The 27,903-nt window shown below is 54.1% G+C and overlaps 2 protein-coding genes across 4 annotated transcripts; both read right to left on the minus strand.

Moving 5' to 3' along the window:
• Positions 1-577: 577 nt before the first annotated feature.
• Positions 578-14,377, minus strand: LOC134424793 (LON peptidase N-terminal domain and RING finger protein 1-like). The gene is made up of 12 exons (XM_063168881.1): positions 13,980-14,377; positions 9,983-10,101; positions 9,490-9,612; positions 9,168-9,293; positions 8,429-8,552; positions 7,590-7,677; positions 6,391-6,505; positions 5,633-5,754; positions 4,714-4,872; positions 4,079-4,241; positions 3,847-3,993; positions 578-2,700 (listed from the first exon to the last, which is right to left on the minus strand). Exons 1-12 carry the CDS (start codon positions 14,341-14,343, stop codon positions 2,506-2,508), a joined length of 1,845 nt encoding a protein of 614 aa, XP_063024951.1. The 5' UTR covers positions 14,344-14,377; the 3' UTR covers positions 578-2,505.
• A 9,447-nt stretch (positions 14,378-23,824) lies between these two features.
• LOC134424568 (merozoite surface protein 9-like) lies at positions 23,825-27,336 on the minus strand. 3 transcript variants are annotated; one of them, XM_063168375.1, is made up of 5 exons: positions 26,906-27,336; positions 24,813-24,877; positions 24,593-24,717; positions 24,106-24,162; positions 23,825-23,984 (listed from the first exon to the last, which is right to left on the minus strand). In XM_063168375.1, the coding sequence occupies exons 2-5, from the start codon at positions 24,829-24,831 to the stop codon at positions 23,940-23,942; spliced, it is 246 nt and encodes an 81-aa protein (XP_063024445.1). In that variant the 5' UTR covers positions 24,832-24,877; positions 26,906-27,336; the 3' UTR covers positions 23,825-23,939. The 3 variants fall into 3 exon arrangements, with proteins under 3 accessions (XP_063024445.1, XP_063024443.1, XP_063024444.1); XM_063168373.1 differs by lacking the exon at positions 24,813-24,877; XM_063168374.1 differs by lacking the exons at positions 24,106-24,162; positions 24,813-24,877.
• Between the last annotated feature and the right edge of the window lie 567 nt (positions 27,337-27,903).

Here is a 27,903-nt window from a genome sequence, read left to right on the forward strand (position 1 = left end):
TCCCAGCAGGACATCATCACCTTCCATCCAGGACCACCCTCTCATTTTAGACCCCATGCCCGTATCCCTGGATCACCTCTCATCCCTAGTGCCAGCTGCTGTAACCTGCTCCCAGCCCACAGCCCTCTGCCCAGGGCTGCAAAGGCAGGACAGGGACAGATGCTGGCCACAGCATTTGGGGACATTGCCTCCAGGCTCATCCCACACTGGCCAGCATCTCTACTGGGCTCATCTCCCACCCCATCCCACCCCATCCCATCCCACCCCATCCCACCTCATCCCATCCCATCCCACCCCATCCCATCCCACCCCATCCCATCCCATCCCACCCCATCCCTCCCCACAGCCCTCAGCTGCAATGACAGCCAGGAGCTCATTTTTCCTGTCTTGTGTCACACACATTCTGTGAGCAAAACCACTTTTTTCCTGCCCCTTTTTGCCATCTGCCCTTGCTGGACCGTGGTCACTGGACACCAAGGTGTGACCTGTCCATGTGTCCCCAGATCTCCCTGGGGATCCCCAAGCACTTTTATTAATGAGCAGCTAAAAGTTAAACATCAGCAACAAAACAACAACAACAACAACAAAAGGTCTTTATTTCAACGACCTGAAAGAAAACGTAACTCCAAGAGCAAAGACGGTCATAAAAACCACAAAGGTGCTCCAAGCAAACTGGAGCAATTTGCAGGGACCCCTTCCCAAAGCAGCCAGGCAGAGATGGCTCTGGGCCCTCCCCAGGGTGACAGGGGATCTCCTGCATCCCCCCCTTGCTGGAGGGACCCACAGGGACCCCCAGCCCTGGGGAACAGCAGCTCGGGGGGCAGGTGAGGGCCTTGGGCTGGGGATGTCACACATTGCCCCTGGGGGAAAGAAAGGCACTTCCTGAATTCAGTGTCACCCTGCCACCCGCCCTGGGAGTGCAAAGCATCCCTCCATCCCCTGCCCCAGCCCTGCCAAGCTGACATGCCAGGGAAATGGCTCCTTGGGAGTCCTGGTGCTCCTGGGCCAGCACTGTGGCTCAAAGGCGAGGAGCAAATCCAGCTCTGGGCTGTTCTCAGGCGCCCTGTGCTCACAGAGGTTGCTGGGGAGCCAGCCCTGCTCCTGACTGTCACTCCAGGGAGGCACTTGGATGGACAGGGGGACAGGGGAAGGTGGTGGCCCTGAGCAGGGAGCTCTCTGGAGCCAGTGTCCCAGCCAGGCTCAGCCCACAAACACCTGCAGTGACGAGCAGGGCCCTCATTTCCTCTCCCACACACATCCAGCAACTCTCTGAGGGGGTGTGGTGCCTTTGAGAAGTGCGGGGATAAAATTCCAGGAGCAATCCAACAACCAGGTGGATGTCGCTCCTGCAATTGAACCCAAAGCCACAGAAATTATGGATCAAAGATAAAAATCCCAAATCTTCAGGATTTCCATGGAGGCCTGGTCTGTCCAGAGAGTTTTTGCCCTGTGTCTAGAGACAAGCAGCAGCCAAGCACTCGCTCCCTGGCATGTGGATCCTGGCCTGGGTCACTGATCCTGCCCCATCCCTCCAATCCAGATATTTGGATCCCTTTGACTTCACTGTGCTCCTTTGGGGGATCCTGAACTATTCTGAGTCCCAAGTGCAAGGGTCCAGCCTCGGCTGAGATCCTGATTTTCTCCTGAGGAAGCAGAAAGTTCACAACAAACACAGAACAGGGGGGAATTGCATTGGTCAAGGAACAGAAAATCTCACAACAGAACTTCCAGACTTAACTTCCTTGTGCTATCAGCTCCTCCCAGGTCCAACCTGTAACCTGAACCCAGCCAGGGTTGGGAACAGCAGTTTTTGGGTAGGGGACAAGCACCAAAGCTGACAGAATTCCCCTTCCCATGGCATTTCACAGCACTGGAGCTGGCAGGGAGGGGAATGGTCTGGCCAGCAAACAGCACAGCACCGAGCACAGCAGTGGGAAGGGGGGGTCTGGACCTGAGAGCATTCAGATACAACCATCTCCTCACCATGTGGCCGTGGAGGTGGCTGGGAGCAAGACCATGAGTTTGAGATTGTTTAATTTAACCTTTCTTCTCGTTCAAACACAAAGCTGCAAGCAGCGGCAGAGCTGTCAGCATCCTCCAAAGGAAGCTTTGGAACTTCTCTGCTTCCCCAGTGCCACCTCTCCCCAGGCTCTAAATTTCTAAATCAGGACCATCTACCAAATGATCCTAAGCTGTCCTTCAAAGTGGAAGAACCCAAACTGCGGCAATCCCAGCACTCAGTCCCCTCCCTAAGGAGAATCCTCCTCAGTGCAGAGGCCACTCAGCAATGGATTTTGGCTTTGGAGACACAGCCCAGCTCGGGTGGCACAGCACAGCAGCTCCAGGGGTGGCACGGACGGCACAGTGTCGCTGCCAGCTGGGCACAGCACCCAGCCCATCGCTGAGGTCACTTTTTGGGGGAGGGAAAGGAGGGCTCAAACCACACTCAAACCACACAGAGAGAGAAAGCCGAGGGCGGAGGCGGGTCCGGGGAGGGCAGGGCGCTCAGAGGCGGCGGGGGCTGCGCTCGGGCAGCAGGTGCCGGGGCGGGGGCTGCTGCAGCAGCGCCGTCAGGATGCGCTGCAGCTGCGACAGCCGCGCCCGCAGCGACGTGCAGGAGAACAGGCTCAGCTGGTAGGACGGGTCCAGGGGCAGGATGGAGATCAGCCACCAGCACCACGTCGGGCCGTCTGCTGAAGCCTGGGGGGGAGAGAGGGAGAGAGAGACCCCTATGTCAGAGCTGCGAGGTGGATGCTGCATTGCTGCATCGCTGATGGCAAAGAGTTGCTCTTGTCAGGACAGCCACGCCAGCTTTGTGATGAGTTCCAGTGGCCAAGGTACTCATCTGGACAGCCCTTTTGTTGTCCAAGCTCAAAACTGCTGGACAAACTAATTCAATTTCCAGACAAGCATTCCCCAGGGAGCCTCCTGGCTCATCTGCATCTGCATCTCATCTGTAACTGGGAGAAAGTCTATACTAAAGAGACAATGAAATATCTTCTGCATTTCCTTGTTTAAGCGAGTGCTTTTTGCAAACAGAGGCCGAATCCTGCATGGCCAGTGTTTTTGGGACATTGGCCATCACTTGAAGAGGTGAGGTGCAGGCCAGGCAGGCACAGCTGTTGGGCACTGCTTTTGTAAAGTGGCTTTTCTATAACCTGAGTCAAACCAAGAAGGAAAAGCTCAATTCAGCTGAAGGAGGCTGAGTTGTTTTGTAATTCCTGAGCACATCATTAATGTGACTGCTGGCCAGGACAGCCTTAGCCTGGGACAAGCCAGCAAGAGTATATTTGTAACAATCCAGAGAGGAAATGCTTCCTTTAAGGAGTGAAAATTAAATTTTGGGATTTTTTTTCTCCTACAGAATCTGAATTTGTCAGAGCAGTATAATAAGCAAATTGGATCCTGTCCTCTTAGCTCTTTACCACTGGCCAGCTATGGCTGTCTCAAAGGACCACAGTGAGAAAGGAGACTGCAGACTCAACAAGCTGCAGGGTTTGCCTCTTTGCCAATTTGTTTGGTTTCTTTTTCCCAAGAAGTTTTCAAACACACACAGTTCAGTTTCTCAGGTCTCATTTAAGAAAAGATTCTGAGAAAGATTTTAGAACTCAGTGCTCAGTTTCCAAGAACAGTTTAAAACCATAAAGAAACATCAAGCGGTTTACAAAACAAGCCCTACCAACTGTCTGGATAAGAGATGCTGTAACAGGGGTGAAAAACTGGATTTTTTTTGTTCATCCTGAGGGGAAGCCGAGTAGGGAAGCAGGGTGGTTATTGCAGGAACAGTGCTGCTTCAGAGACTCTCTTGGCACTCTGTCTGGTGCACCCCTTCCCTCTGGGCGTTACCTGGATGTCCTCCTCCTTCTCTGGCAGTGGTCCATGCTGCATCAGGATGTGCCTGGAGGTGAGGTCCCCGTGCTCACAGAACCGCTGCGCCAGCCGATAGGTGCTCTCGTGCAGGCACTGCAGCTCCTGCAGCTCCTCCCCGGACACCTGCACGGAGCCAAGAGGGACACAGGTGTCCGTGGGCAGGATCTGTCCTGCTGCAGCCCAGGGCTCTGCCCAGCCCTGCCCTCACCTTCCTGTCCTCCAGGAACTCGATGTCGGCGGTGTGGTAGCCGTCCCTGTGGCCGCGGCTCAGCACGCGGAACCGCTGCCGGCCGATGGTGTCCACCAAGGACCTCCCGTCTGCCAGCAGCTCCACCTGACGGATCTCCAGCATGCAGCCATAGTCAGCAAAGCTGCAGGGACACAGGGACAGAAAACAGGGCTCCGCTGGGGTAATAGGAGGCAAGGGAGCTGCTTCTCCTGAAGGTATCGTCTCCAAAAGGACCAGGAACAAGATGGCAGGGCAGGGGCAAATTCAGAGATTCAATCAAGTTTCCTCCCAGTGCTCACTAAGAGGAGCTGGAGGTCACAGCCAGAGAACCATGGAGCTCAGAGACATCCTGAGTCAGAAGCTGTTTCAAGAATTGTATTGAATTGTATTTGACAGTTACAGCTGGCTCTGTCCAGCTTCAGTGCTGGCCTCATTCCTTGATCCCATTTCACTCTGCACTGTGGGGTACGCACCACCCACCTCCCTGCTGATTTCATCTGCAAGATGGCACTGACAGGAAACCTTTCAGAACTACTCAGTATTTTAGACATTTGGGGCTGGAGCAGAGAGAGGCAAAGCAGCTGGGGCAGGGGGCAGCCTGCCCAGGAGCTCACCTTTTCCCATTCTCATAGATGCACATGCCAAACCTCCTGGTGCCGCTCTCCTGGCACCGCCGGATCATCAGGCGGTACCGAGGCTCGAAGACGTGCAGAGGGCAGGAGATGCCAGGGAAGGACATCGTGCACACAAAGATGGGGATGTTCTTGGTCAGGCTGAGGGACAGGAGGAGAAACCACAGAAGTGAGACCTTCCCAAGCAAAGCCCATCCCTGCATCAGCTGCTCCCCCAAACCAGGTGTATCCTTAAGCACAAGAAGCGATGCTCCAGCACAGAGCAACACTAAAGTTCCACTTGGCTCACCAAGAGACCAAGGACAGATTCTGCCCACAAAACAGCTCCTTGCAAAGATGATCCCTCACCCCCAGGTGCCTCATGGGGCATGTCCACACCCACACAGCACTGCTGCAATGTGGTCCTGGAGGTGGGACAGACATCACTTGAGCAGAACCAAGCCACAACAATGGTATGGGGTGTGGACATCTATTGCAATGCTGTGAAGGCCCTGACGAGGGGAGAGAATGATGCATCTGACTCCATGGATATCAGAAGGCTAATTAACTACTTCGTTATACTATATTATTCTATACATGTAAAACTGAACCTGACAAGCACTCAACCCTGCACACAACTGCACACACTGCACTGAATCCTGTGACTGTCACTCAACAATCCTGACACACACACACACCTGGCCCTGATAGGCCAAGGAAAAAAAACACCATCACTTTGGGTAAACAATCTCCATGTTACTTTCTACTTTTGCACAAACACGGGCACAGCAAATGAGGTAAGAATATTCTTGGGAAGAATTGTGCCTTGCTTTTCTCTGTGAAGAGGAATGTGGGGCTGGAGACATCCCTCTCAGAGCCCCTTCCACACCCACCCGCACACACAGGAGCAGTCCCTGCTTACTTGGAGAGCTCTGCCATCTCTGCCCGGTGCAGCTCCCGGCGCTCAGCCAGCTGTGTGGGGAAGGTGGCCAGCATGATGTCCTGCAGCAGCACTGTGGGGCTGTACCTCCCAGCCTTCAGGTACTGAAAGGAATTAGACCCAAAAACAGGTTGGAAAAGAGCAGGGAGGAAGCCCTGAAGCCCTGCTGGACTCTGAATCACGCTCACTTTTATTGGAACTGAAGGTAATTTTAGACCAGAGAAAGTCAAGGATAAAACCTCTTGGGGGATGTTGAGCCATGGAGCAGGATGGGATGTCAGCTCCACCGAGACCTCCAGACACAGCTCAGAGCCAGGGCCCGTCCAGCACAGCGTCCTGTCTCTGACAGTGATGCAGTCCTTGTATGACAACCTAATTTCCCTGATGGTCTCATCCGAATCCCTTTACATTAAAGATTAAATCAAATCTCCAGGCTAGCAGGTTTTCCATCCATTTCCATTTTTTGAAGTCATTACCATTTTCTCCTCTCTCCCTCTCTCTCCCCTCTCCTGTTTACAATCTCGCTAAATCACTGTGGCATCTTGTGGAAATGAATCTCTGGGTCTTAATTATCAGCTGTCTGGTCATTCCCACGTGAGTGGAGCTGACACCGCCGTGCCAGGGAGCTGCTAATGGAAGAGCACTGCACCTTCCCAGCGCAGCCCTGGGCAGGCAGCCAGCAGCTGGAGCTGGCTCCCAGCTCTGCCCTGGGCTCCATCCCGTGGCAGCCATGCCCTCACCTCTCTCAGGCTCTGTTTGCAGAGGGGGCAGTTGGGCCTGTGGTCCAGGCAGCGCTCCAGGCACTCCTTGCAGAAGGTGTGACCACAGGGCGTAGTCACCGGCTCGAAGAACATCCTGAAAAGGGTGATCAGAGTCAATGGAGTGCAGGGAGGAACAAAGGGAAAGGGGCACAGATAAGTCTGGCAGAAAGAGGCTTTAATTAGCCCCTTAATTAGAAAGTCTGGGCTCAGACTGCTGGGCTTGCACAATGATGTAAGAGGAGAGCTGTTCCAGGCCTGAGCTCTGCTCCCCCTCTCTGCAGGGTCTCCATGGAGTCCCAGCAGACCCCATGAGTACACACATGACACCCCTTGGTCCTGCCAGGTCTGTGCTTCCCCAGACACCCACAGTGGTGTGTAATCCAAAGGGCAGTGACAGGAAAGTTCCTCCTGCTCCCCTGCTCCAGGAGCAGAGCCAGCAGCAAGTGCTCAAGTTGCTCACAGGTAGCTCCACAATCAAAAATTAAATTAAGGTCTTGGGAAAGCCCTGACTACTCCTAAACACTGTTTTCTTCTTTCAGAAGAGACCCATATTCACATAATTCAGGCCAGATGCAGCCTCAGTCTCTCTCCCCCTTGCACAGACCTGGAAAAAGCTGCCAGAAGGACCTTGACCAACTTGCACGTCTGGCAGTGCAACCCCCACCCAGCTCTGTGCCAGCAACCCTTGCACAACTGCTCTGTCCTGGGACACACCAGGAACAGCAGCCTGGTTTCAGCATGCCCTGTGGCAGTGCAACACCAGCCCTGAGCCAGCAGACAAACACAGCTCTGTCCCATTCCCTTTTCCAGCTGCACCAGGCAAAGAGCTCCAAAATGCTCCCCTCTAGGTCTGCAATATCCCCACCATGGAGGGAATTTCCCTGGGCAACACTTTCCTGCAGGTACAATGGGCAACCACTGCTTTTGGTCTTTGACCCCACTGAACAACCCCAGCTCCACATCTGTGTCCCAAGGGATACAGCCCCAGTGATGCTGCACCCTGAGACAGGGTGATCTGAGCTCCTGCAGCCTGGCAGGGTGTCCCATGGCCCTGCCTTCCCCTCTTATCTGTATCAGCAGTTCTCAGAACTGAGCTTGCTGTTAAGATGTGAAGAAAGATGCACATCAGTAAAGGAAACCCAGCAGGTGCCAATTCTTGATCCTGCAGGAGAACTCACCGTATGCAGAGGGAGCACTCCAAGTCAGAAATGCTCAGTGACTCCCCAAGGCATGGCTGGCTACAGTTTGCTGTTTCCTCCTTGTCATCTAGTGATAAAAGAAAAGACAATCCCCCATTTCAATATAGGAAATAAATCTTTGCTTTCAGACCTCGTTCTGAGGCATAACTGCCCCACAAAGTGCTTTGAAAGTGTCAAAAAAGAACAAGACCACTAGGAAATTCAACATAAACCCCTCTATTAACCCATCTGTGTCCATCCATACCTTGTGTGTCAGTGGGTCTCATGGTGCTTGGTAGAGGAAGGTGATATCTCCTCTTTTTGCAGACAGGGAAACTGAGGCAGCAAAGTGGCCCAAAAAGCTCCAGAATGGAAGTCTCTGGAAATTTGCCATGAGCCATCACTGCTATTTGTCCACCTGGCTGGACACTGATGGCAATTCAATACTGATGGAGGTGCTGCTTGCCCAGCTCATGGCATGTCCTGTCCCCCACAGGGGAATTCAATCAAAACCAAAACCCATCCAAACACACGGGAACCACAGAAAGCCTCTCCCTGACTCCACACAGGGAACCAGTGATGCCTGGCTTTAACAAGAACTTGCCACCAAGCTGGAGCAAAGTTTTGGTGTCAGTTCACCTGCTCACACAGAAGATCAGGTGGATCCTCCCCACACGCATGAGGAGCAGTGGATGTCCCAGCCAGAGCTCCCCCATTGTGTGCCCCTGGGATATTTGCTGAGCTGAACACAGCGCAAACAGCACATTTTCAGTGCCAAAATGGATTCCACACAAGTATTTTGCACGACACAACAGAGTGGTACCTGTGATGACACTCACCCAACAGGCCCTGGCCCTGACTCTCTGCCGCCGTCGCCGGTTCTGGCTGGGGAAGGGTGGCTCTGTCCTGGCTCTGCTCACACCCAGCACCCCCTCGGCCCTCTGCCAGCTCTCCCTCCTGATCCTAGGCACAGCAAGATGCAATTCAGCCCAAACCCTCTTCTCCCTCTGTCCCACCAAGCCTGATGGCACCGGGAAGTTTTCTGGTGTGTCACTGTACATTAACAGCTTCCATCTGTAGGACAGCAGGACAGAAGCCTTCAGACACTGCTGCCCACCACATGGTTAAAACATGGTTCACTCTGTCCAGTGTACCAACTGCTATTTGGGTGTATTCTGAATTCCCTCCTCTCTCCAAGCCTGCTAAATTTGTTTATAAAGGCAAAGAGGAAAATAAAAGCTTCCTTAACAGCTGCTAATGGTCTGAACTATTCTCAAGTGTGTCTTTTTTTTTTTTCCAAAAAAATTGAAACTCACTTTTTGTTTTCCTTTTTTTTCCCCTGTATGTAGTGAGATGAATAGAGAGATAAAGTCTCCTCTGTTTGCTGAGTCCCCACAGCTCAGCCCTGATGACACCTGCTCTCCCACCCTCCACCAGCGGCAGATCCCAGCACACAAGCAGGTAAGCATGGCCACATGTCCTGCACAAGCTCCCCTTATCACACCTCCCTTCCCATCACTGGGATGTCCCAGAGGATCGTGAAGTCTCCTTGCAGATTCAGATGTTGCAGGCTCTTACCTGAGTTTCTGTGCAAGATGGGAGCACTGGGCTCCCTCCATCGACATGGGAACCAGCTGAGCTCAGGTGAGCATCACCCAGGTGTGCAGCCGTGCATGGCTGAGGAGCATCAGCTTCCATGATGATCTGCAAGGACAAAGCAAGGGTTGGGGGATGCTAGGAGGAAAAAGCAAGGAGGTGGGAGGGCTGCCAGGCTCCCACTTTTTCCCCAAAGGACCCTTCTGGTGTCTGTGCTGGCTGAGCCCTCTGTGGAGTCCTTCAGAGGACAAGGACATGTCCCTGTGTGAAGTGAGAGCAGAGGGACATGGCAGAGCCCACACACCTTCTCCATCTCTCTCCGAGCCAGCTGGCAATGGGGACTGAGTGTCAGGCAGTGCTCCCATGCCTGCAGGGCTTCAGCTCTCTGCCCCATCTCCAGGAGCACCTTCCCTTTCCTGAAGAAGGCCTGCAGAGCAGAAAGAACACGTGGTGACTATGAGACAGTGACCAGCAGAGCATGTCCCCCTTCAGCTCCCATGCCAGCCCCAAGGGAATGTCCCTTTGTCCTGCCTGCTCCCACCCCATCCCAAAGCACCTGCTCCCTAAAATATCCCAGGACTCTCCAAAGTGCAGCAGCTGCTAAAGCCAAGCCTAGGGAGAGTTGGAGTGAAGGATGGACACAGTGCCAGACCTCTCCTGTGAGAGCAACACAGCACCTGCCACCTTGGTTGGCACCCCAGTGGCTCTGCAACGTGCATTTCTGAGCAGGATGAACCCAGAGGAGAACTGAGGAGGGGGAAAAGCTGCTCCTGTGCAGTCCATGTGGCTTCACTCACCTCGTGGTGCCCAGGCTCAGCCCTGCACACGGCATCCAGGTCCTCCAGAGCCTGTGGGAGCTGCCCCAGGGCCAGCAGGGCCTCTGCCCGGCACAGCCGCAGGGAGCTGCACTCCAGGGCTGCAAGAGAACGTGGGACATGAGCCCTGGACCAGCCTGGGGACAGCCACCACCACAGGGGCACAGTCCCTGTGCCGCTGCCTCACATCAGTGCTCCTCACCAGGAGACACTGGCTTTGTAAGGAAGAAGTTATTCCCCCTAAATACCCAGTTTTAAATTGTTTGAGGCTCTTCCCTTTGTGTTTTTTTCCCCCCATCTTCCCTAAAGCACCCCCAGCCAAGAGGCCCCACCACTGCCTCAGGGCTCAGCCATGCTGGGATCTGGGCTTTCATCCATCTCTTTGGGATGGAGCAAAAGAAAAGCTCCACCACACACGTACAGGGCTGCGGCCACAGCAGGCTCTGTGATGTGACTCACCCAGCAGAGCCACAATAACATGTTACCAAACAGGGCTGCAGGGCTGGATACCTGAATTCCCAGACCCACCTGGCTGCCACTGCTCTCCTGGGGCAGATGAGAAGCCAAAGGGGTGCAAGGATCTGCCTGCACCCCATGACCTGGGGTTTCCAAGTATGAGGAAAGGCTGAGATTTCCCAAAAAAGAGGAAAATAATTGAGAATCCAGTTCTTTGTCAGCAAGATGTCACTGATGGGACATCAGGGTGCTGGGGGAGCACAGGTCCCACAGATACTGCTAGTCATGACACCAAGCATTACATGCTCCTGCCTTCTCCTAAAAAAACTGGCAGTGAGATCCTTTTCTTTCCTGCCTCAGAAAACCACATAAAGATCTTCCTTCCTATCAGCACAGCCAGAGGCAGAATTGGGCTGGGAGATGTTGGAAAGGGCACCCATGTTACTCCTCTTTAGTTCTTTAGCCCAAACATTCTAATTCAATGCAAGATTGTTCCCATTATCAATTTCACTTAGCTCACCATTAGATTGCTTTTTGATCAAAAGCAAATCTTTTACCAGCACACTGACAAGTTGAAAAAAGCTTTTCTAGTTCCCAATTAGACAAACATATAGTATCTAAGCCTGCATCATTTTTGCACATTTTTTGTGAAAAAAAATTGTGCAAAAAAGATTTGTAAAAAGGATTTAGTCCTAAAGAACATGTTACATAGAGTAACCAGGTGTGGTAATGTTTGTGGGTTCTGAAATGCAGAGATGCCCAGACCCACCCCGTTATATCACAGCTCATGGAGGTGACCTACATCCAGAGCAGTGCTGGTGTTCCAGCTCAGGTAACAGCTCTGAGCATCCAGCCCTGCATCCCCCCAGCTCTGAGCATCAGCCCAAAGCTGCAGGGGGTTGGGGCTGGGCACCTGTGGCTTCCTGATGCATCTGGGGAGGCCTCCAGTGTCACAGATGTCCATGTCCTGCAATGTCACTGGGGGCTCCCAGTTCCCTGCGGGATGATGACAGGTCCAGCACAGGTAACTCATGGTGGCCCTTCAGGATGCTGACACTGATGCCAGCCTTGTATCATAAATCAGGCACCATTTAAGGCACTGCCGCTGCATTGGCAAATGTGGTGTGGGTAACATCACCTTGCTGAGGGGCCAGGAGCTCTCCCAGGGGCACTCTGCCCGGCTGGCAGCTGATCAGCAATCACCAGGAGTACCAGTGCTGGTGATGTCTCTCCTGCACTTCCAAAGCCAGCAGCATTTCCTCCCGGCCCGGTTCAACCCGGGAGCTGATGCAGCTCTGCCAGCAAACTGCAGGTCAGGACTGGCAGCTCCATGAGAGCTGGGTGCAGGAGGCAGCTGCTCATTTCCCTGCCTGTCACCCTGCCCAGGCACCCACCAGTCCTTATCACAGAGCAGCAAACCCTGCCATGGCTATTGCCTCCTTGTCCCCAGCATGCAGCACAGAGAGACTTTGCTCCCTGCCTGGTGTCACCCTAAGGCAGAGAGCAGGAGAGGCAGGCACAGCCCCTCCTGCAGCAAAAGCTGCACTGGCCACGCTGAGCTGTGCAGCACAGAATGGTCCCTGGGACCTTGCTTTCCTTTGTAATATTAGCCAAGACCTTAGGGATTGAGTGAGGAAACATGGGAACGTGCTGCTCAGTGCTCCATCCCACAAACACCCATCCAGACATGAAATATCCCACCCCCTAAGAAGGTAGGGATGAACAAATAGGTACAAAGTCTAGAGGCTTATTTTCCATGTGGGCAAACCCATTCAAACATTTGCACAGCCCCAGCAATAAAGCAACTGATTTGGCAAAAAAAAAAAAAAAAACAAAACCACCCCAGATGTGTAAAACAGGGCAATGAATTCTGCATTTCTCTGCTGCTGCAGCTATTTTTGATCTATGATATCATTACACACCAGGGCCATTAGCCAGCTGGCAGCCTCAGCGCCTCACCAGCCTCCACACTCCAGGCATGTCAGAGGGCCTCCTGTGCTACACATTACGCTGCATTTTTCTGATGTTCACTCACAAAGAATGAAGATAAAAAGTTGACAGTTTATTTCCACCCAAGCAAAGCGAGCAGCCCTACAGGCTGGGATGAGCAGGGCACTGCAAACTGACCCATCACACCACACTGAGCCACAAATAAAACATCCCCATGGGTCAAGCATTTATCAGTGGTTCTGTTCCAAAGTGAAAGGCAGCTCATAAAAAAAAAAAAAAAAAAAAAAAAAAAAAAAAAAAAAAGTGTGCAGCTGAAAATTGGCTGCAGGAACTGGAAAACACATCCTGAAAGCACCACCCACGTGGCTGAGCCTGGCAGCCCCAGCAAGCAAAGGTTCACTGGAGCTGAGCCTGTGACTGCAATTTCCTTGTTGCCCTCAGCCAGACTTTCCTGTCTTTCGGGGAACAGAACGTGCAGGGGAGAGCAAGGACAGAGTTTGCAATGTTTCCTCTTTATGCTAGCAAAGGGTTTTTGGAGAAAAGTGCAATTGCACACCCCAACCAGGGAAAAGCCTGGTAAATGAGCACCAGAGCAGTGTGCATGTGCCTTTACTGTGAATGAGGGTGTGCAGGGAGAGACGGACGGATGCCTCTGGAGGTTGCATAAAAGGACCTGTTTTCTGCTGCCAGCACCAGGATCGACCGGTCCGCTCAGCCCTTCGCTTCCAGGCTTACCCTGGACCTCTGGCACTTGTCTCGCAGCAGGAGATGAATAAGAGCGGGAGGAGAGCTCAGCGCTGTCATAGAAACGCCGCGGAGAAAGGAAATTCTGCCTCCGTCGCCCCAACCCCCTGCTCCAGACGCATTGTATAACCCCTTTTATTTACTTTCCAAGAAATCCACTTACAGCCACACATTAAAGCAGATCAAACCCCACCTCCCCCCCCTACCCCCGGGCCCGGGAAATGTCTGGCCAGGGCCGGGTGGAGAATGGGTCGGGCCGGGCGCTGACCTGCACGATGGGGCTGGCACAGGAGCTCTGCCAAGGCTGTGTCCTCGCCAGGCTCTAGGGGAGAGGACGTGTCCATCCCCGGCTGGACGAGTCCCAGCCGCTTTACATAATGGTCACCCCCTGGGCAGAGCTGTCTCTGTGACCCTGAAATTCCGCCCGATGTCAGTGAGTATCGGTGCTTGTCCCTCTCTCCAGGAGCACGGGGCCGATGGGACACCGGCCGGGCAGGGGACGAGCAGCGCGGTTTGTCGGGCATCCCACCGCCCCCAGCACCTCGGGACATCCACGGATATGGAAGAAATGCCCAGCATCCCCCCTTCCCATCCCCAGTCCCACCGGCCCTGCCTTACAACACTTCCCACGTCTTCTCGCTCCGGACCGTGCAGGCTCGGAGCGCACGGAGCCGCAGGGACACGGTGACCTACATTGTCACCCACACTGGTACTCTCCTGCTGCCACAGCCCAGCCCGTGCATCCCCGCCTGTCGGGCTGCTGGGCTGGCCCCTGGCACCCCTCGGCCCACCACCCGCACCCCCAGCCCCCGAGCCCGGTGCTCCTTACCCAGCTCGACCCCTCTCTGCGCCATCCTCAGCGCGTCCCGCGCGTCCCCGCGGGCGAGGCGGTGGCGGACGCGCTCCGCCAGCCCGGCCAGGCGCCGCTCCCGGGGCACGCATCGCTCCAGGATCCCGCACAGCACCACGCTGCACCTCGCCGCCCCGATGCCCGGCAGCTCCAGCCGCTCCTGGCACAGCGGGCAGCGGGACGGCCCGGCCCCGCCGAGGCACGGCTTGCAGAAGGAGTGACCGCAGGACGCGGTCACCGGCTCCCAGAGGAGCAGGCGGCAGCAGGGGCAGCGCAGCAGGTCCAGCCGCAGGGGCTGCCCGGAGGGGCTCTCCCCGGGCGGAGGGGAGCTCGGGCCGCTCATGGCGGCGCTGAGGGGAGCTGTCCTCCCTAAAGCCGGCGGTGCCCGCACGGCCCGGCCGCCGCCGCGCCCCCGCGCATCGCCCAGCTCCGCCCCGCGCCGCTCCCGCCCCGGCCGAGGCTGCGGCTCCGGCCCGGCCCGGCCCGGCCCGCCGGAGGGACCCGGGGCAGGCGCCGGTGGCGGGGCTGCCCGGGCCACCATTGGCCGCCGCCGGCCGCGCCGCCCCGCCCCGGCCGCGTTTCGTAACGGAGCCCGCGGAACCGGGGCCGAGCGGGAGCCGGGCCCGGCGGGGTCGCTGTGCCGGTGGGTGCCGACCCACTCCGCTCCGCTGCCCCTTCCCGGCAGGCGGGGATGCTGGGGGGCTCCGGAGCAGCCGGGTGCGGTACGAGCCGGACACCGGCTCTGGAGCCGGGAGCCGGGCGAGGAGAGCTCTGTCCCAAACGGACACGGGGGCGCACCGAAGCAGCACCAAGGTGCAGAGTGCTGGGGGTGGTTGGGGTGCCCCGGTGTGGGGCCAGGGCACTTTGGAGCCGCTCACGGTGCGGGCTGCCTGGGGTATCCGGGGGTATCCTGTGGACCAGGGCTGAGGCACAAGTCCTGGGGGAACACGGTGCTCTGTGATGGGGACAGGAGGCTGGGATGCTCCAGAGTCCTGGCACAGGATACCTGGGCTCCCTCAGCTGTCTGAGGCTCTCCGGAGTGGGAGTGGGGTGCTGGCTGTTGTGGTGCTCCAGAGCAGGGCAGACTGGTGAGGCTGGGTTGCACCTGATGCCTCTTTGTATTACCCTCCATGGAAACTCATCACGTTTGGGGGCAAAGGGGCACTCCTCCAAGGTACACGGGAAACGACATCTCTCCCTCAGATGCTCTACACCCAGAACTGAATGATTTCAGACCCTCTATGTGGACAATCCCCTTCCCACTCACAGACCCCCAGCATGGACCCGGTGTCACAAGGGAGATGCATTCCCTCACACACAGCCATACAGCAAAAAGCCAGCAGCTCTTGCACTGCAGGTGCCGAGAAAAACAGCTGAAATCTGTCACTTCTGGAGCTTAGTAGATCAGGGTGAAGCACATTCCCCAAGGGCTCATTTGTGTGTCCCCAAAAACAACCCAACCCCACGCACACACTGGCAGAGCTGCTCAGATCACCAGTGGGACATCAGTGCTGGTGAAACCCGTGCCCCACTGAGGGAGTGGCTGGAGGAGGTTTGGGCTGTGGAGCAGGTTTTGTTTCCAAATCTATTGCAATTACATTAAACGGCTCATAAGTGGTTTTAAAAGCTCAACAACTAAGCATTTTATGTGGGCTTCATAGGCTTCATTGCTTTCTCCGTTATCTTTTTAAGTGATCCCTCCAGCATGGCATCTCAGGTGGCATTTGGGAGCACTGCCCTGAAAAGCTGAGCATGGCATTAGGGACAGTGGGAGCATTGGAGTCAGTGTGGGACTGCCCAGCAGGGGACATTTTCCATGTCCCCATCTGCAGGGTCAGCCTTTAGCTCCCTCCTCCTGCCTCTGCCTCACAGGACCTTGCCCATCCCTTCCCCCAGCAGTTCTCCCATGGGCATTTCTCAGGTGGACAAAGATCATTCACGACAGACACTCTACTTTCATGGTTTAGTTCTCACCATGGCTTGTTTTTCCACCAAAACCTGGCTATCGACTAAAACAACAAAGATTGCCACCAGGGAGGCTTCTCCAGTTTTGTCTCCAGTTTACCCCTCAGGAAGGGCACGTTCTTGGCTCGTGAGCCATGGAATGAGCCTGATTTTAGCCACCACAGCCAACATTGCAGCAAAGTGCACAACAACCTGTTTGTGTGGCTCAGCCTGGGAGCAGCAGCCTTTGCCAGGTGAGGAGAGCAGCATCTTTCATCACCCCAGCCAGTTCCTGTGGGAGACGCAGGGCTGTTCTGGGACCTGCCTCATTCTTTCCCTCACCTCCTGATTCACTCCACAACCATGTGTGGGCTCTCCAAGCAGAGCAGGCGTGCTGCTGCTTTGCATAATGCAGTTTAAAATCAATCAACCACGACACACGAGGCCATGGCAAACCAGGCTTCATTAGCACCAGTGTGCAAGAACATTTTGTTTTCTTCAGTCTGTCCAGAGCTGAGCTGGTTCAGAACTCCGAATGCTTTCTCTTGTCACTGCCCTGTTTGTGCTGACTCAGTACATAACTGAAAAAAAAAAAAAAGAAAAAGCTTTAAATGCTTAATGCTAACCATTCTGCTGGCCAGATGAGAACTTCACGTGTTGCATAACCCAGGACAGATCACACTCTGTGTAGGAACTATTTGCAAAGCACAACAGGATTTTTAATTTTTTTTTTTTCTGTTTAGAGATGGGAAATATCTCAGGGTCAGTGCAGGGTGAGGAGTTCCAGGTGTTGCTGCAGCTCCTCCTCTGGCTCCCAGCCACACGTCCACTGGTGCTTCAGCCCCAGCACAGCCTCATTAATGTGGTCCAGACTGCTGACATCCCAGCGTGGGGATCAGGGATTGCACACCAGCTGTGTTTGCTCATTTTTAGTGCATAAATATTTGTTGCAGGCATTGACACTTGTTTTTGACACATTAGGGTTTATGGAGTGGCTCTGAGGTGGCAGCACCTTCCCAGTGTTGCCTTTTTTTGTTCAGTTTTGTTTGCCTGTGTGCTCCTAAGGGTGTCTTCAAAGGCACCACAAGCACGTGTAAACAGGAACATGCACCCCAAATGTCATGACCCCTTTTCCACACCGCTCTACCCACCAGCTTCCTCCAGCCCCATCAGACCTGAAAGTCCTGTTGCACGGGGGTGAAACAAGTTCTGCCATTCCTAAACCCACACAAGGAGGAAAGTGTCAGAATCCCAGCCAAGGAGGGGGAGAGTTGCTGCCAACAAGGGCCACACTGGGCTCACAGGGGCATTTCCAAGTGGCACCCTGGGCTCTCAGTGACATGTCCAAGTGGCACCCTGGGCTCTCAGTGGCATGTCCAAGGGCCATGCTGGGCTCACAGTGGCATGTCCAAGTGCCAGGCAGCCTGTGGGTGATCAGGCAGAGAGCCTCAGCACCTGTGCAGGCACCCTTGTGCCCCAGCAGTGCTCTCTGCAAGCCTCCAGAGCTGGCCTAAGGAATTATTTTTACACCTCAGTACGTGCCTGCAACATGCAGGGAGTTATTTGCATCATCCTCCCTTTCCCCCCCCACCCCACCCCAAAGATGTCAACAAACACATCAGCTTCCTGGAATTTTTTCTTTCTTTCTTTGCATCATAGTATTTCTAGATCCAGGATGTTATTCAACCAGCAGGTTTCCCCGTTTGCTACATGTGGTACAAAGCCTTTCCTGGGAAGTGGAGCAAAAGGAAGTGGGAGCAGGTGGTGTGGCAGACTCTTTGTCCTGAGCTCATCTTTTATAACCTGCATCTTTGTGTGCAGTTAGGGGAGCTGCTGCTGGTGGTTTGCTCTGGGCAGAGGCAGGCAGATTGCCACAGCGCTCCAGGAGGTTTGGGATTCCAGTTCTGCTCTGTGCTGGCACTGGGCAGGAAGCAATCATATAAATTACATGGTATTGTTCCCAGTTCCCGAAACTCTGCTGCTTGAGTGCTCAGAGGGGTCCTGACTCTCAGCACAGAGGATCAGACATAAACAGGGTCAGGGAATTAAGAAAACTTCAGTATTTTTTCCTTCTGACTCACACAGGCTTTGCCTGAGGCAGCATCATTCCTAGAGAAATGAGTTGACTTTCACATGGCCGGTGGGACAGAGAGCTGCAAAGGAGCATTATCTCATTGTTCATGTAACCAGGCTTGTGCCTGAACTCTGGAAACTGGAGAGGCACAGCAGGAGATTCCTATCTGGCTCATTTTAGTCTCTCAAGCCAAATGTCTTGGCAAAGAGGTTGGCAGAACATTAACAGCCAGCCTTGGAAGCAATGCCCACATAAAATAGATGGAGATGTCTTTTTCCACAGCATGGGCAGTCATGTACAAACTACACACCCCAAGGAGAGAATACAAAAACAGATCACAGCTGTCCCCATTGTCCTGGGGGGAAGCCCTGGGATGGATGACAAGACCATGGGCTGTGGTGCAGGGTGCTGTAAGCTTGCCTTGATGCCTTGCAATTGTTTCATTGGTATTTTTACTGAAGCTGAAGGTCCTCCATCTATAGGAATTCCCAAAGAGGAGCCCAAAGTCAGCAGGGCTTGTTCAGCACCACCTAAACCATGGATAACAAAGTGACTAAAGGAGGAAAAGTCATAACAAGACAACTCCCTGAAGACACTTCTACATTTGCAGCAAGGTCCATTCCTTCCAAGAAGATTGGTGTCCAGAGGTTCCTGCATCCCAGTGGGCCAGACCTGGAGGCCACATCAACCTCTGCATCTTCTGGCTGGGGAGAGCAGATTTGTAAGGAGCCTTTACTGCAGGGTCAGACAGAAGCTGCCCCTTCACAAGCTGCTGTGTGTCCGTGTGCCTGCCCTGTGGCCCGGGGTGGCACCGTGGTGGCCCGGGGTGACACTGTGGTGGCCCGGGGTGACACTGTGGTGGCCTGTCACTGCAGCTGGGGACTCAGCAACTCTCGTGGCCTCGGCTCCCTGCCTCAGCAAGGAGCGAGTACGTGCTGCCTCCCTCATTTTTCCTTTTCCCTTTTTCCTGTGCAGCTCCCAGAGATGCCAGCAGGGCTGGCGGGCACCCAGCGCTGGCAGAGGAGGCACAGGGTGGGCTCTGCAGCTGGCACAAGCCTCTGCAGGGATGCCTCTGGCCTCTCAGGCCAGATCCAGGGGCTGATTTCCTCATCCCTTACCCTGGTTCCTTATTCCTTCAGCTCCAGCATCTTCACCACCCCGTGTGTCCTTCTTGGTGAGGACAAGGAGCTCTGCAAAGCCAGTGGCTCGATTCCATCCAAAAGCTCTGTCTGACCGTGGGGAGAAGGAAGCACCTGGAAGTCTCAGGGAGAAATGCAGAGGGCTCTCAGGGTCTCCCTGCAGTTTCCCTTCCCCTCAGTCAGACAGAACGAAGCCCTAAACACACCCTGGGCTGGATTTCAGGCAGGATGAGCAGGGCTGCTCTCTCCCACAGTTATTAAGAGCTGCCTGTGCACCCCTGGCCTGTTCGCAGCAGTGCTGGCCTGGGCAGAGCTTTCTGCTCAAGGAGCAGACAAATATTTCTGTCTGTGCCTCTTTGTTGCCCAGGCTGGCTGGGCTCCACCTCTGGTGCACTTTGAACAGCAGGTGAATCATGTTTGGGTAAGCCCGTCACCAGCTCCTCCTTTCATAACGCACGGACGTCACGGCTCTTAAAGAGGTCAGGCTGTTACTGCTTGGAACATTTGTCACCCAGAAACCTGTCCTGGGGAATCTGCCAGGGCAAATTGAAGGTTCTCCTTCGCAAGAAGCCTGGCACCATTCCACTGTGGGTTTTAGGAAGCTATTGCAGTGAGGTTTGGGGAGTAAGGAGCCTGCTCTGCTCTTGTGGAAGGGCAAATGCAGAATCCTAGAGAGGTTTGCAGGGAAGGGAAAGGTGCTGGGAAATATGTGTATCCTCAGCATCGTTTTTATGACAATTAATCCCATGAATAAAGCTCTGCTATAACTTTTAGCTGCTAATTAACATAGCAAAGAGTCTTAGTTTACAGATATTCAGAGTGAAGGGATAAATCGTAGAAGGATGCATCATAGAGAGGACCAAGTCTGAGTGCCGCGCAGGAAGCAGGAGCAGGGATTTCACCTTCCAGAACAGCCTTCACTTGTATGACTCCAGTTCCATTTGAGTTTTGCTTTTCTTTTTATTCAGCTCAAAAATAGGAGAGTGGTTTCATAGGAAACCTCTGCCCAGCACTCTGCAGAGATTAGCAGATCATAAGCAGGGCTGCAGGAATTAGCTTTTCTGGGAAAGTGAGGATTTTTAACTGTTCCCACTTTTTAGTGGAATGAAAAAGCAGCTTGAAATTTTCCATGAAGAAGGTCACTTGGGAACAGAGGAAAGATTTCTTTTTGATCTCTACCTTAGAGAGCCTTGTTTCCCTAATAGGACGCTTTATATAACAAAGCCCCAAGATGCAAGATGAAAAGTCTCACCACAATATAAAGGTCCAACCTTTCTGTTCTAAAATTTTTGGCATTTATAGAAGAACACTTTTATTTGGAGGCACCTCTGCATGAAATGCTATAGGAAACAATTCTTTCTCCACACCTAAACTCTCTTGGCATCACTGCTGCTATGAGGCCCCAGACAGCCACGTGCTGTGCAGGATCCCTGCAGGCACCCCCAGATGCTGTGAGCAGGGGCAGCACAACCCCTCCTGCTCCCCGAGGACCAGCCAAAGTTATTATATAAATTTGTGTAAACAAGCCTTGCTTAAGTAACTCCAGGGCTGCCAGTTCCTCTTGCTGGTCTGTTCCTACTCCGCCCCTGCAGAGCCTGGTGTGATGGGCATTTGGCCCAGCTCTGTGCTCCACACTCCTCTCCCAGCCAGCTGAAGACACAGCAGCCCCAAGGAGCCTCTGCTTGAACCTTGCAGATGCTCCAAGCAGAGGAGGTGGTTAAAACATGGGGGGAAGCCAGAGTTCAGGCCCAGCAGAGCTTGGGCAGCTGCTGGCTGGCACATCTGTGGGCAAACACTCATCCCAGCACACCGAGGCCATGCTGGGGGATGTGTCCCTCAGGAGAGCTGCTGAACTGACTGAAGGTCCTCAGCATCCCCAAGGGCCAGATGCTCCACCTGCCTTTTGCCTCCTCCACTAAGTGTTCTTAGGGCCATAATCCCTGTGGCTGGCACGAATGTTTGTGCTCTATGCCCATTCGTGTCACCTGGCTTCAAGCCAGGGCTGAGATGCAATGTGGAATTAGGGACACCAGGGAACGTGAAATGGTTTTCACCTCCACAACTTTTTGGGCAAACTTGGCCATTCTATGAAGGGAGGACAAGGGTGCAGAGGGGAGAGAGCCGCATGCAGGGCAAGGTGCTGAAGGCAGGATGGAGGAGCTTGGCTGCTGGAGGAGCCAGCTGGATGCTCACACAGCCAGTCCTGGGTGTGTTTGGCTCTTTGCCCTTGTGCCACAGGGATCTGGCTGCACAGGCTGGATTTGCAGGGAGCTTGGTGCAGTGGCCTGGAGCAGGGACTGTAAAACACGAGCAGAAGACTTCACCTGGTGCTCACCATCACCCAGCACTGCAGGGAGTGCCCAGCACTGGCCCTGAGCACGTGAAAGTGCTGAGATTTGGGGCAGTGTGAGGCTGTGGGGTCAGCTCCACACAGACATTTGCAGGCTCCCATTTTGGGAGTTGGGGCACAAGGCACAGAGGACAATTTCAGGGCTTTTAGGTTAAATACCTGACAGCTGGAAAGCAGAATCCCACCCCCATGAGATGCAACATCTCTCAGCTCCAACTGAGCATCTACAGGCAAGCTTCACCTCAGAGTCTGGCACTCCATGCTTGAAAGGTTTCCAACCTTTATCTTGAAAAGCAAAGGCAAGGCCTTTCCTTTTCATGTCCAAACACAGAATTTATTCCAAGATATTCCCATCCTTTAGTAGCATGGCCTGAGGGGACTGTAAAATTCTGCAACTCCATCTACTATTTGGAAGCAGTTTGTGTCTTGTGCAAGAGTCCTGTGTGCTTGCACAGAGGAAAAAGTAAAATATGTAAAATAACCCCACACAGGATTATTTTACATTAATGTACCCAAGGGTTCATGAAGCAATAAGGCAGTTAAAATCAATCCTTTCCTGCTGAAGCCAAACCAGCTCACTGAAACCCAGCTTAGCTTTTAGGGTTGTTTGTTATTCCCATCTTCGTGTTTTCCCTTTAATCTTTGTGCTGGATAATTAAGACAACATTCCTCAGCATCTTTCCTGCTGTTTGTTGTGCTTATACAAGAGCTGGCTGCATTTGTTCCACAGAAAGAACATCCAGAGCCACATTCTGTGGTTTCAAGTAAAATCCTCCGCGGTGTTGACTTTTAATCTCGGGTTTGCCTGAAATCTGCATTACTCAAGAAAATACTCATAAAAATAGGCTCCTTAAAGGAAACAAACCAAGGCAGCAACACAGCAGGGAGGGCTCATGCTCAAGTTTGCATTGAAGTTTTTATTGATGGGGAGGCTTCTGGGCTTGTCCTAATACTGCTGGCAGCAGCACTGGGTTGGGCTGCTGGCCGTGTGTCCCCCTCTGAGGTTCCTTTTGCTGCTGGCTGGACTCTGCCAGCACCCAGGGCTGCTGGTGAGCTCCCTGTCCCCGATTTACTCCCTGTCCCTGGAGCGCTCCTTGATCCTGGAGCGCTTCCTGTCCTTGGTGCTCTCCCTGTCCCCGATGCTCTCCCTGTCCCCAGAGCACTCCTTGTTCCTGGAGCACTTCCTGCTCCAGGTGCCCTCCCTGTCACCCCGATGCTCTCCCTGTCCCCAGTGCCCTCTCCCTGTCCCCAGTGCCCTCTCCCTGTCTCTGATGCTCTCCCTGTCCCCGATGTTCTCTCCCTGCCCCCGATGTTCTCTCCCTGTCCCCAGTGCTCTCCCTGTCCCCGATGCTCTCGATGATCTCTCTCTCTGTCCCTGATGCTCTCCCTATCCCAATCCTCTCCCTGTCCCCGATGCTTTCCCTGTCCCCAGTGCCCTCTCCCTGTCCCCCATGCTTTCCCTGTCCCCGATTCTCTCTCCCTGTTCCCGATTCTCTCTCCCTGTCCCGATGTTCTCGCCCTATCCCGATCCTCTCCCTGTCCCCCATGCCTTCCCTGTTCCCGATGCCCTCTCCCTGCCCCCGATGCTCTCTCCCTGTCCCGATGTTCTCTCCCTGTTCCCGATGCTCTCTCCCTGTCCCGATGTTCTCGCCCTATCCCGATCCTCTCCCTGTTCCCGATTCTCTCTCCCTGCCCCCGATGCTCTCTCCCTGTCCCCGATGCTCTCTCCCTGTCTCCGGCGCGCTGCGGAAGCCTTACAAAACAGCCGAGCGTTATGAAACCCGCGGCCCCGCTGCCAGACGTCTCATTCCCGGTAGATGGCGGTGCCAGCTCATTTTTCCTCATTTTCCCCGCTTGTTTTTCTCCTGGCGCCGCGCCCGGTGCCAGCGCTCGGCGGGGCTGGGGATGGATGAATGGGCGCGGCCCCTGCGCTGGGGTCAGCGCTGCAAAAACAGAGAGGTTTTTTGGCCTTTTTCCCCCCCATAACTGCTTTTCGTTTGTTTTTGATAAATTTGAAATCAGTTTTACCTGCTCAGCACAGCTCCAGGTGTCTGTCCCTGCTCACGCTGCTCCATCCCACAACAACAGCGTGGAGGGCACAGGGAGATGCCGGATCTGGAGGGACTCTGCAGAGCCAGGCAGGCCGAGCCCACAGAGCCCCTGAATTTCTCTCCAGACTCTGTCGCGGTCTTGTACAAAAGCTGCTCACCCAGGTCCCACTCCCCACCTGTTATTGCCTTTCCTTGAGTGTTTCCTCTTGCAGAGGGACAGACAGCACTGGGTAGGCAGTGTGACTGGTGAATAAACAGCATTTCTCTTTGGAGATCACAACACCTTTATTTGGCTAACAGTGGCCCAGTCGCTCTCCAGCCCAATCTGCCGTTTCCATCTCCACCTGAGGAGGGTTGCACTGCTGCTCCCGCACTGCAAGACTAATCCTTGTCTTCCTTCTCATCATCCTTGGCAATGCCTTGGTCCTGGGGCAGAAATAAAAGGGACAGCATGTGAGGGGAGTGCTGAGTGTCCCATCCCAGGTGTTTGGGAGGATCCACACTGGGGTTTGTAGGTGCCAACCCCACAGGGCTGGGCTGGGGTTACCTCCTCTGAGTCACTGTCAGAGCTGCTGCTGCTCCTGTCCTCCTCCCCATCTCCCTGCTGGGGTGAAGAGAGAGGGAAGAGCATCACTGGGAGCCCTGGCAGTTCAGAGTCAGGAGGCAGAGAGATTTCTGGTCCTGTGGGTATCTAGAGCCAGGCTTGGCACCCCTGGTGCTGCTGTGGCACCACGTGTGACGATGGCAGCACAGAGCTCTCCAGAGCCAAGAGCAAGGATTGCACAGTGTGTGCAGTGCAGGAGCATTGCTGTCCACACCAGCATCCCATTTGGAGAGGAAAAGGAGGGAGATCTTACTAGGAATGCTGGGAGCAAAGAGACAGCTGTCTCTCAGTGGAAAAGCCATGGACACTGGGATTTTTAGGCTGTGGGCAGCACAGCTCCATCTTCTACAGGTGTGGGTTTGCCATGACTCAGACATGACTTCCCTTTACAGCCAGGATGTCAATGGTTTTGCAAAAACTCCATCCCTACCTTTTCTTCTTCCTTCTTCCTCCTCTTCTGCTTCTCCTTCTCCTTTTCTCCCTCAGTCTTTTCTTTCTCCTTTTCTTCCTTCTCTTTCCTGTCCTCCTCTTTCTCCTTATCCTCCCGTCCAAACCCTGCAGCAGGGCACAGAGGAGGGTTCATTGCCAGCCTGCAGCTTCCAGCTCACACAAACCCTGCAGGTGCCCCTGGGCCCACACCAAACACTCACATTTCAGGATTGTCGACATTTCACCAAGGGGCACGAGACAGTCACACCTGGGGAACAGAGAGGGCCTGAAGGAGCAACGAGAGAGTGGAGGAAGGTGAGTTTTTCAGGGATGAAAAGGCCTCCCTGGAGCATTCAGTTTTTACAGAGGCCCTGTGTAATTTCTACACCCCAAAACAGCAGGGACAATGTGTGGATGACAAAAAACCCAAAAGGACCAGACCTTGTGCCCACCCAGGCTGCCCTCTCTGCCCAGGAAAGCGGCAAGTGGAGAGGGATGGAGGCAGAGAAATCTCAGGGAAAATGGGCAGGGAGATGTCAAAACCCCTCACCATAAGGAAATTACAGAAGTATTTCAAATTAAATGAGGAAGAAACAATAAAGAGCAGGTGTGGGGGCTCCTAGGAATCCCCAGCAGAAAGGACACCTTCCCTGAGGGACAGGGTGATGGCAGAGAGGGAGATGGAGACAGCAGCAAGCAGAGAAGAAACCAAGAGCAAGGTTAAGAAAACTCCCAAGCATTGATTAGGTACCTGAAAGGTGACAGACGAAAAGAAAGCAAAGGAAACAGCTTGCTTTAAAAATAGGAAGCCCAAACAAAGGCTAAGAAATAGCTGGGCAGGTCAAACCCTCCCTCTCATACACAAGCAGGGCAGCAGGGGTGAGGGGATCAGGTCCCTCCTGCTCACTGGAAGAGCAGATCCACCCCAGCAGGCAATTAGGGAATAGTTTCTCATCCAGCCACTGTTGGAGGGAGGCAGAATATTAATGCTTCTTTTTAATGGTTTTTAGCCACAAAATGACATCATCTAGTTGGTGTTATTGGCCCTTTGAAGGAGGCAGTTGCAGCCTCTGAGCCGATAACATTGATTTGTATTTTCTAGGCAGCTTTTAAAACCCCCAGGATGCTGCAGGGGAGCAGGAAACCAGTGGGGTTTGGGGTGGCACAGGGGGAGAGGGAGTTTGGATGGAAAGGGAAGGAAAGGAGTGTGGGAAGTGCCTGATAGAAGATGTAATCAGTGCAAAGTTAAAATCTAATTAATAATGAACAGCAATCTAATTCATCTCCGTAATTAAGAAGTGCAACTACTAATTGAAAATAATCACATTTTAATCTGAAATCATTAAAAAGAATCAAACATTAACAAAGGAAAAGGCAGCCCTGGGAAGGGATAGAAGAAGGTGCAGGTGATGCTCTGACCCTCACCAAGGCTGCCCCATGGCTCCCATGGTGTGCCCAGCCCCAAATCCATGAGGATTCCCCTGCCTTGAGCCTTCAGTGCCAGAGGGGAGCAGGTGGGGAAGGCACAGGCCACAGATGGGTGCACATGGAGCTTTGCACTGGGAGATGGACAAGCAGACCAAAGTCCAGCAGCCAGGGCTGGGAGGGGATGGCTCTGCTCCAACACATGCCAAGAAATGCCTCTGTGGGGGGCTAAACCCCTTTAATCCCCCCCTGCACTGCTGCCTCGGTCCCTGGGGACCAACCCTGCTGGCTTCCAAGAGATGGGGTGGGCTCTGCAAGCCCTGTCTGGGGGTGCCACCCAGCACCTGTGCAGCTGCTGCCGTGGGTGCTGCCTCCATGCCAACCCTCAGCTTTTTCCCCTTCCACCCCGGACCAGCAGATCTGGTTTTGCCTGTTCCTCTGGAGCCTCACATTTCACACAGGCAGGTTTGCCTGCCCCAGATGAGCTGGTTTCCTAAAGCCCAGGCAGAAAAACCAGCAAAACCCAGAGAGCAGCTGATGGTCCCCATGGAGGAGCTGCAATTGTCCACGGCCAAGCCGGGCACGAGGTGCAGCTGGCTCAGAGCAGAGCAAACCTGTGAGTTCAAAGCCTGAGTGGCCTTACCCCTCCCCAGGCACAACCAGCTCACACTGAGCCCTCTCCCATCTCAGCCAGGGGACTCAAATCCTTCCCACAGAGCTCAGGCCCCCATTGCCATCCCCAAAACCACATGGAGCACGAGCTGCCCCAGGGATGCTCCTGCTGCCCCCTCATTCACCCCACCGTCCTGCTCTGCTCCCCCAGCCTGTAAAACACACAGGTGAGTCTCAACTCCCTGCCTGGCACAAGGGAGAAAGGGAAGGGCCTTACCTGGAGCTGAAAAAGCAGTGATCTCCTGGATGCCAGGGCTCCGGGTATTTGAGGGTTGCGGTCTCCTCCCCGGTCCCACTTTTGGAGCAGAAAAACTGGCTCTGCCATCCGTCATGGACAGCACATGACACCGGAAACGTGACCAGTCCCACTGCTCCCCACAGCAGGCATTGCCTCCAGCACAGGCACCAGCACAAAGACCTGCTGCGAGCAAGTCAGGGCAGCTCTGGAGGCTGCACACATCCATGGGAGCCAGGCCTGGCTCCAGGAGAGCACTGGGGATGCAGGCTGGGAATGTGCAATGGTCAGGACGGACAGAAGAGGGGTTTTGGGGGATGCCTGCTGTGGGTGGGGGGTGTCAGGCAGATCCAGGAGGTCCAGGCAAAGCTCAGCACTCCCAGCTCCCTCCAGAGCTTGTCCTTGCTGCTGGCTTTCACTCCAACATATCATTAAGTAAATACCTGTCAGCAGAGAGCAGTTACCAGCACATCTAAACCCTTGCATAATGTGCCTTCCCTCTAAAGCAATGCCCTCATTTCTAACAGCACCAGTGAGGGATAATAACAGCAACAATAGTGTCAGAAAGGGCTTGTGTACCCAGCTAATTTGTTTTCCCCATCTAATAAAAGGAATTAGCTCTCCTGTAAGATTTGTCCCATTTAACACCTTCAACTCTACAACAAAGTTGCTCCCACAATCATTTGACTTTCATTTTCAGTAATTGCAGGGAGTTTGGAGCCCCCTCCAACAGAGTGCACCTAACTCTGGGTAACCCATGCAGGGAGCCAGCAGCTCTGCAGGAGTCACTTGTCCCAAAAACCCGGCTATTTCTGCCCAGACCTGCTCCACCACAGCCTGCACTGGCCCCAAACTCAGAGCAAGGGTCCCATTGGTAGGTCTAGGTCAGAAATGAGGGATGGATTTTAATGTCCAGGGAGGATAAACCCTGGAGCAGCTCAGCCAAGCTGGTGGCAGAGTCTCTGTCGCTGCCCAGTTTA

This window comes from Melospiza melodia, chromosome 14 (assembly GCF_035770615.1).
Source record: "Melospiza melodia melodia isolate bMelMel2 chromosome 14, bMelMel2.pri, whole genome shotgun sequence".
Taxonomy (NCBI): Eukaryota; Metazoa; Chordata; class Aves; order Passeriformes; family Passerellidae; genus Melospiza; species Melospiza melodia.

Excerpts from the sequence above, each read along its gene's own strand:
- LOC134424793 (XM_063168881.1), bottom strand. The coding sequence starts at position 14,343 with ATGAGCGGCCCGAGCTCCCCTCCGCCCGGGGAGAGCCCCTCCGGGCAG. Across the intron at positions 4,873-5,632 it reads GAGATGGCAGAGCTCTCCAA|CCTGACCAAGAACATCCCCA; the intron begins GTAAGCAGGGAC and ends CCTGTCCCTCAG. Across the intron at positions 3,994-4,078 it reads AGTTCCTGGAGGACAGGAAG|GTGTCCGGGGAGGAGCTGCA; the intron begins GTGAGGGCAGGG and ends GGCTCCGTGCAG.
- LOC134424568 (XM_063168373.1), bottom strand. The coding sequence starts at position 27,152 with ATGGATGTGTGCAGCCTCCAGAGCTGCCCTGACTTGCTCGCAGCAGGT. Across the intron at positions 24,163-24,592 it reads GGAAGAAGGAAGAAGAAAAG|CAGGGAGATGGGGAGGAGGA; the intron begins GTAGGGATGGAG and ends TCTTCACCCCAG. Across the intron at positions 23,985-24,105 it reads CTGACAGTGACTCAGAGGAG|GACCAAGGCATTGCCAAGGA; the intron begins GTAACCCCAGCC and ends TTTCTGCCCCAG.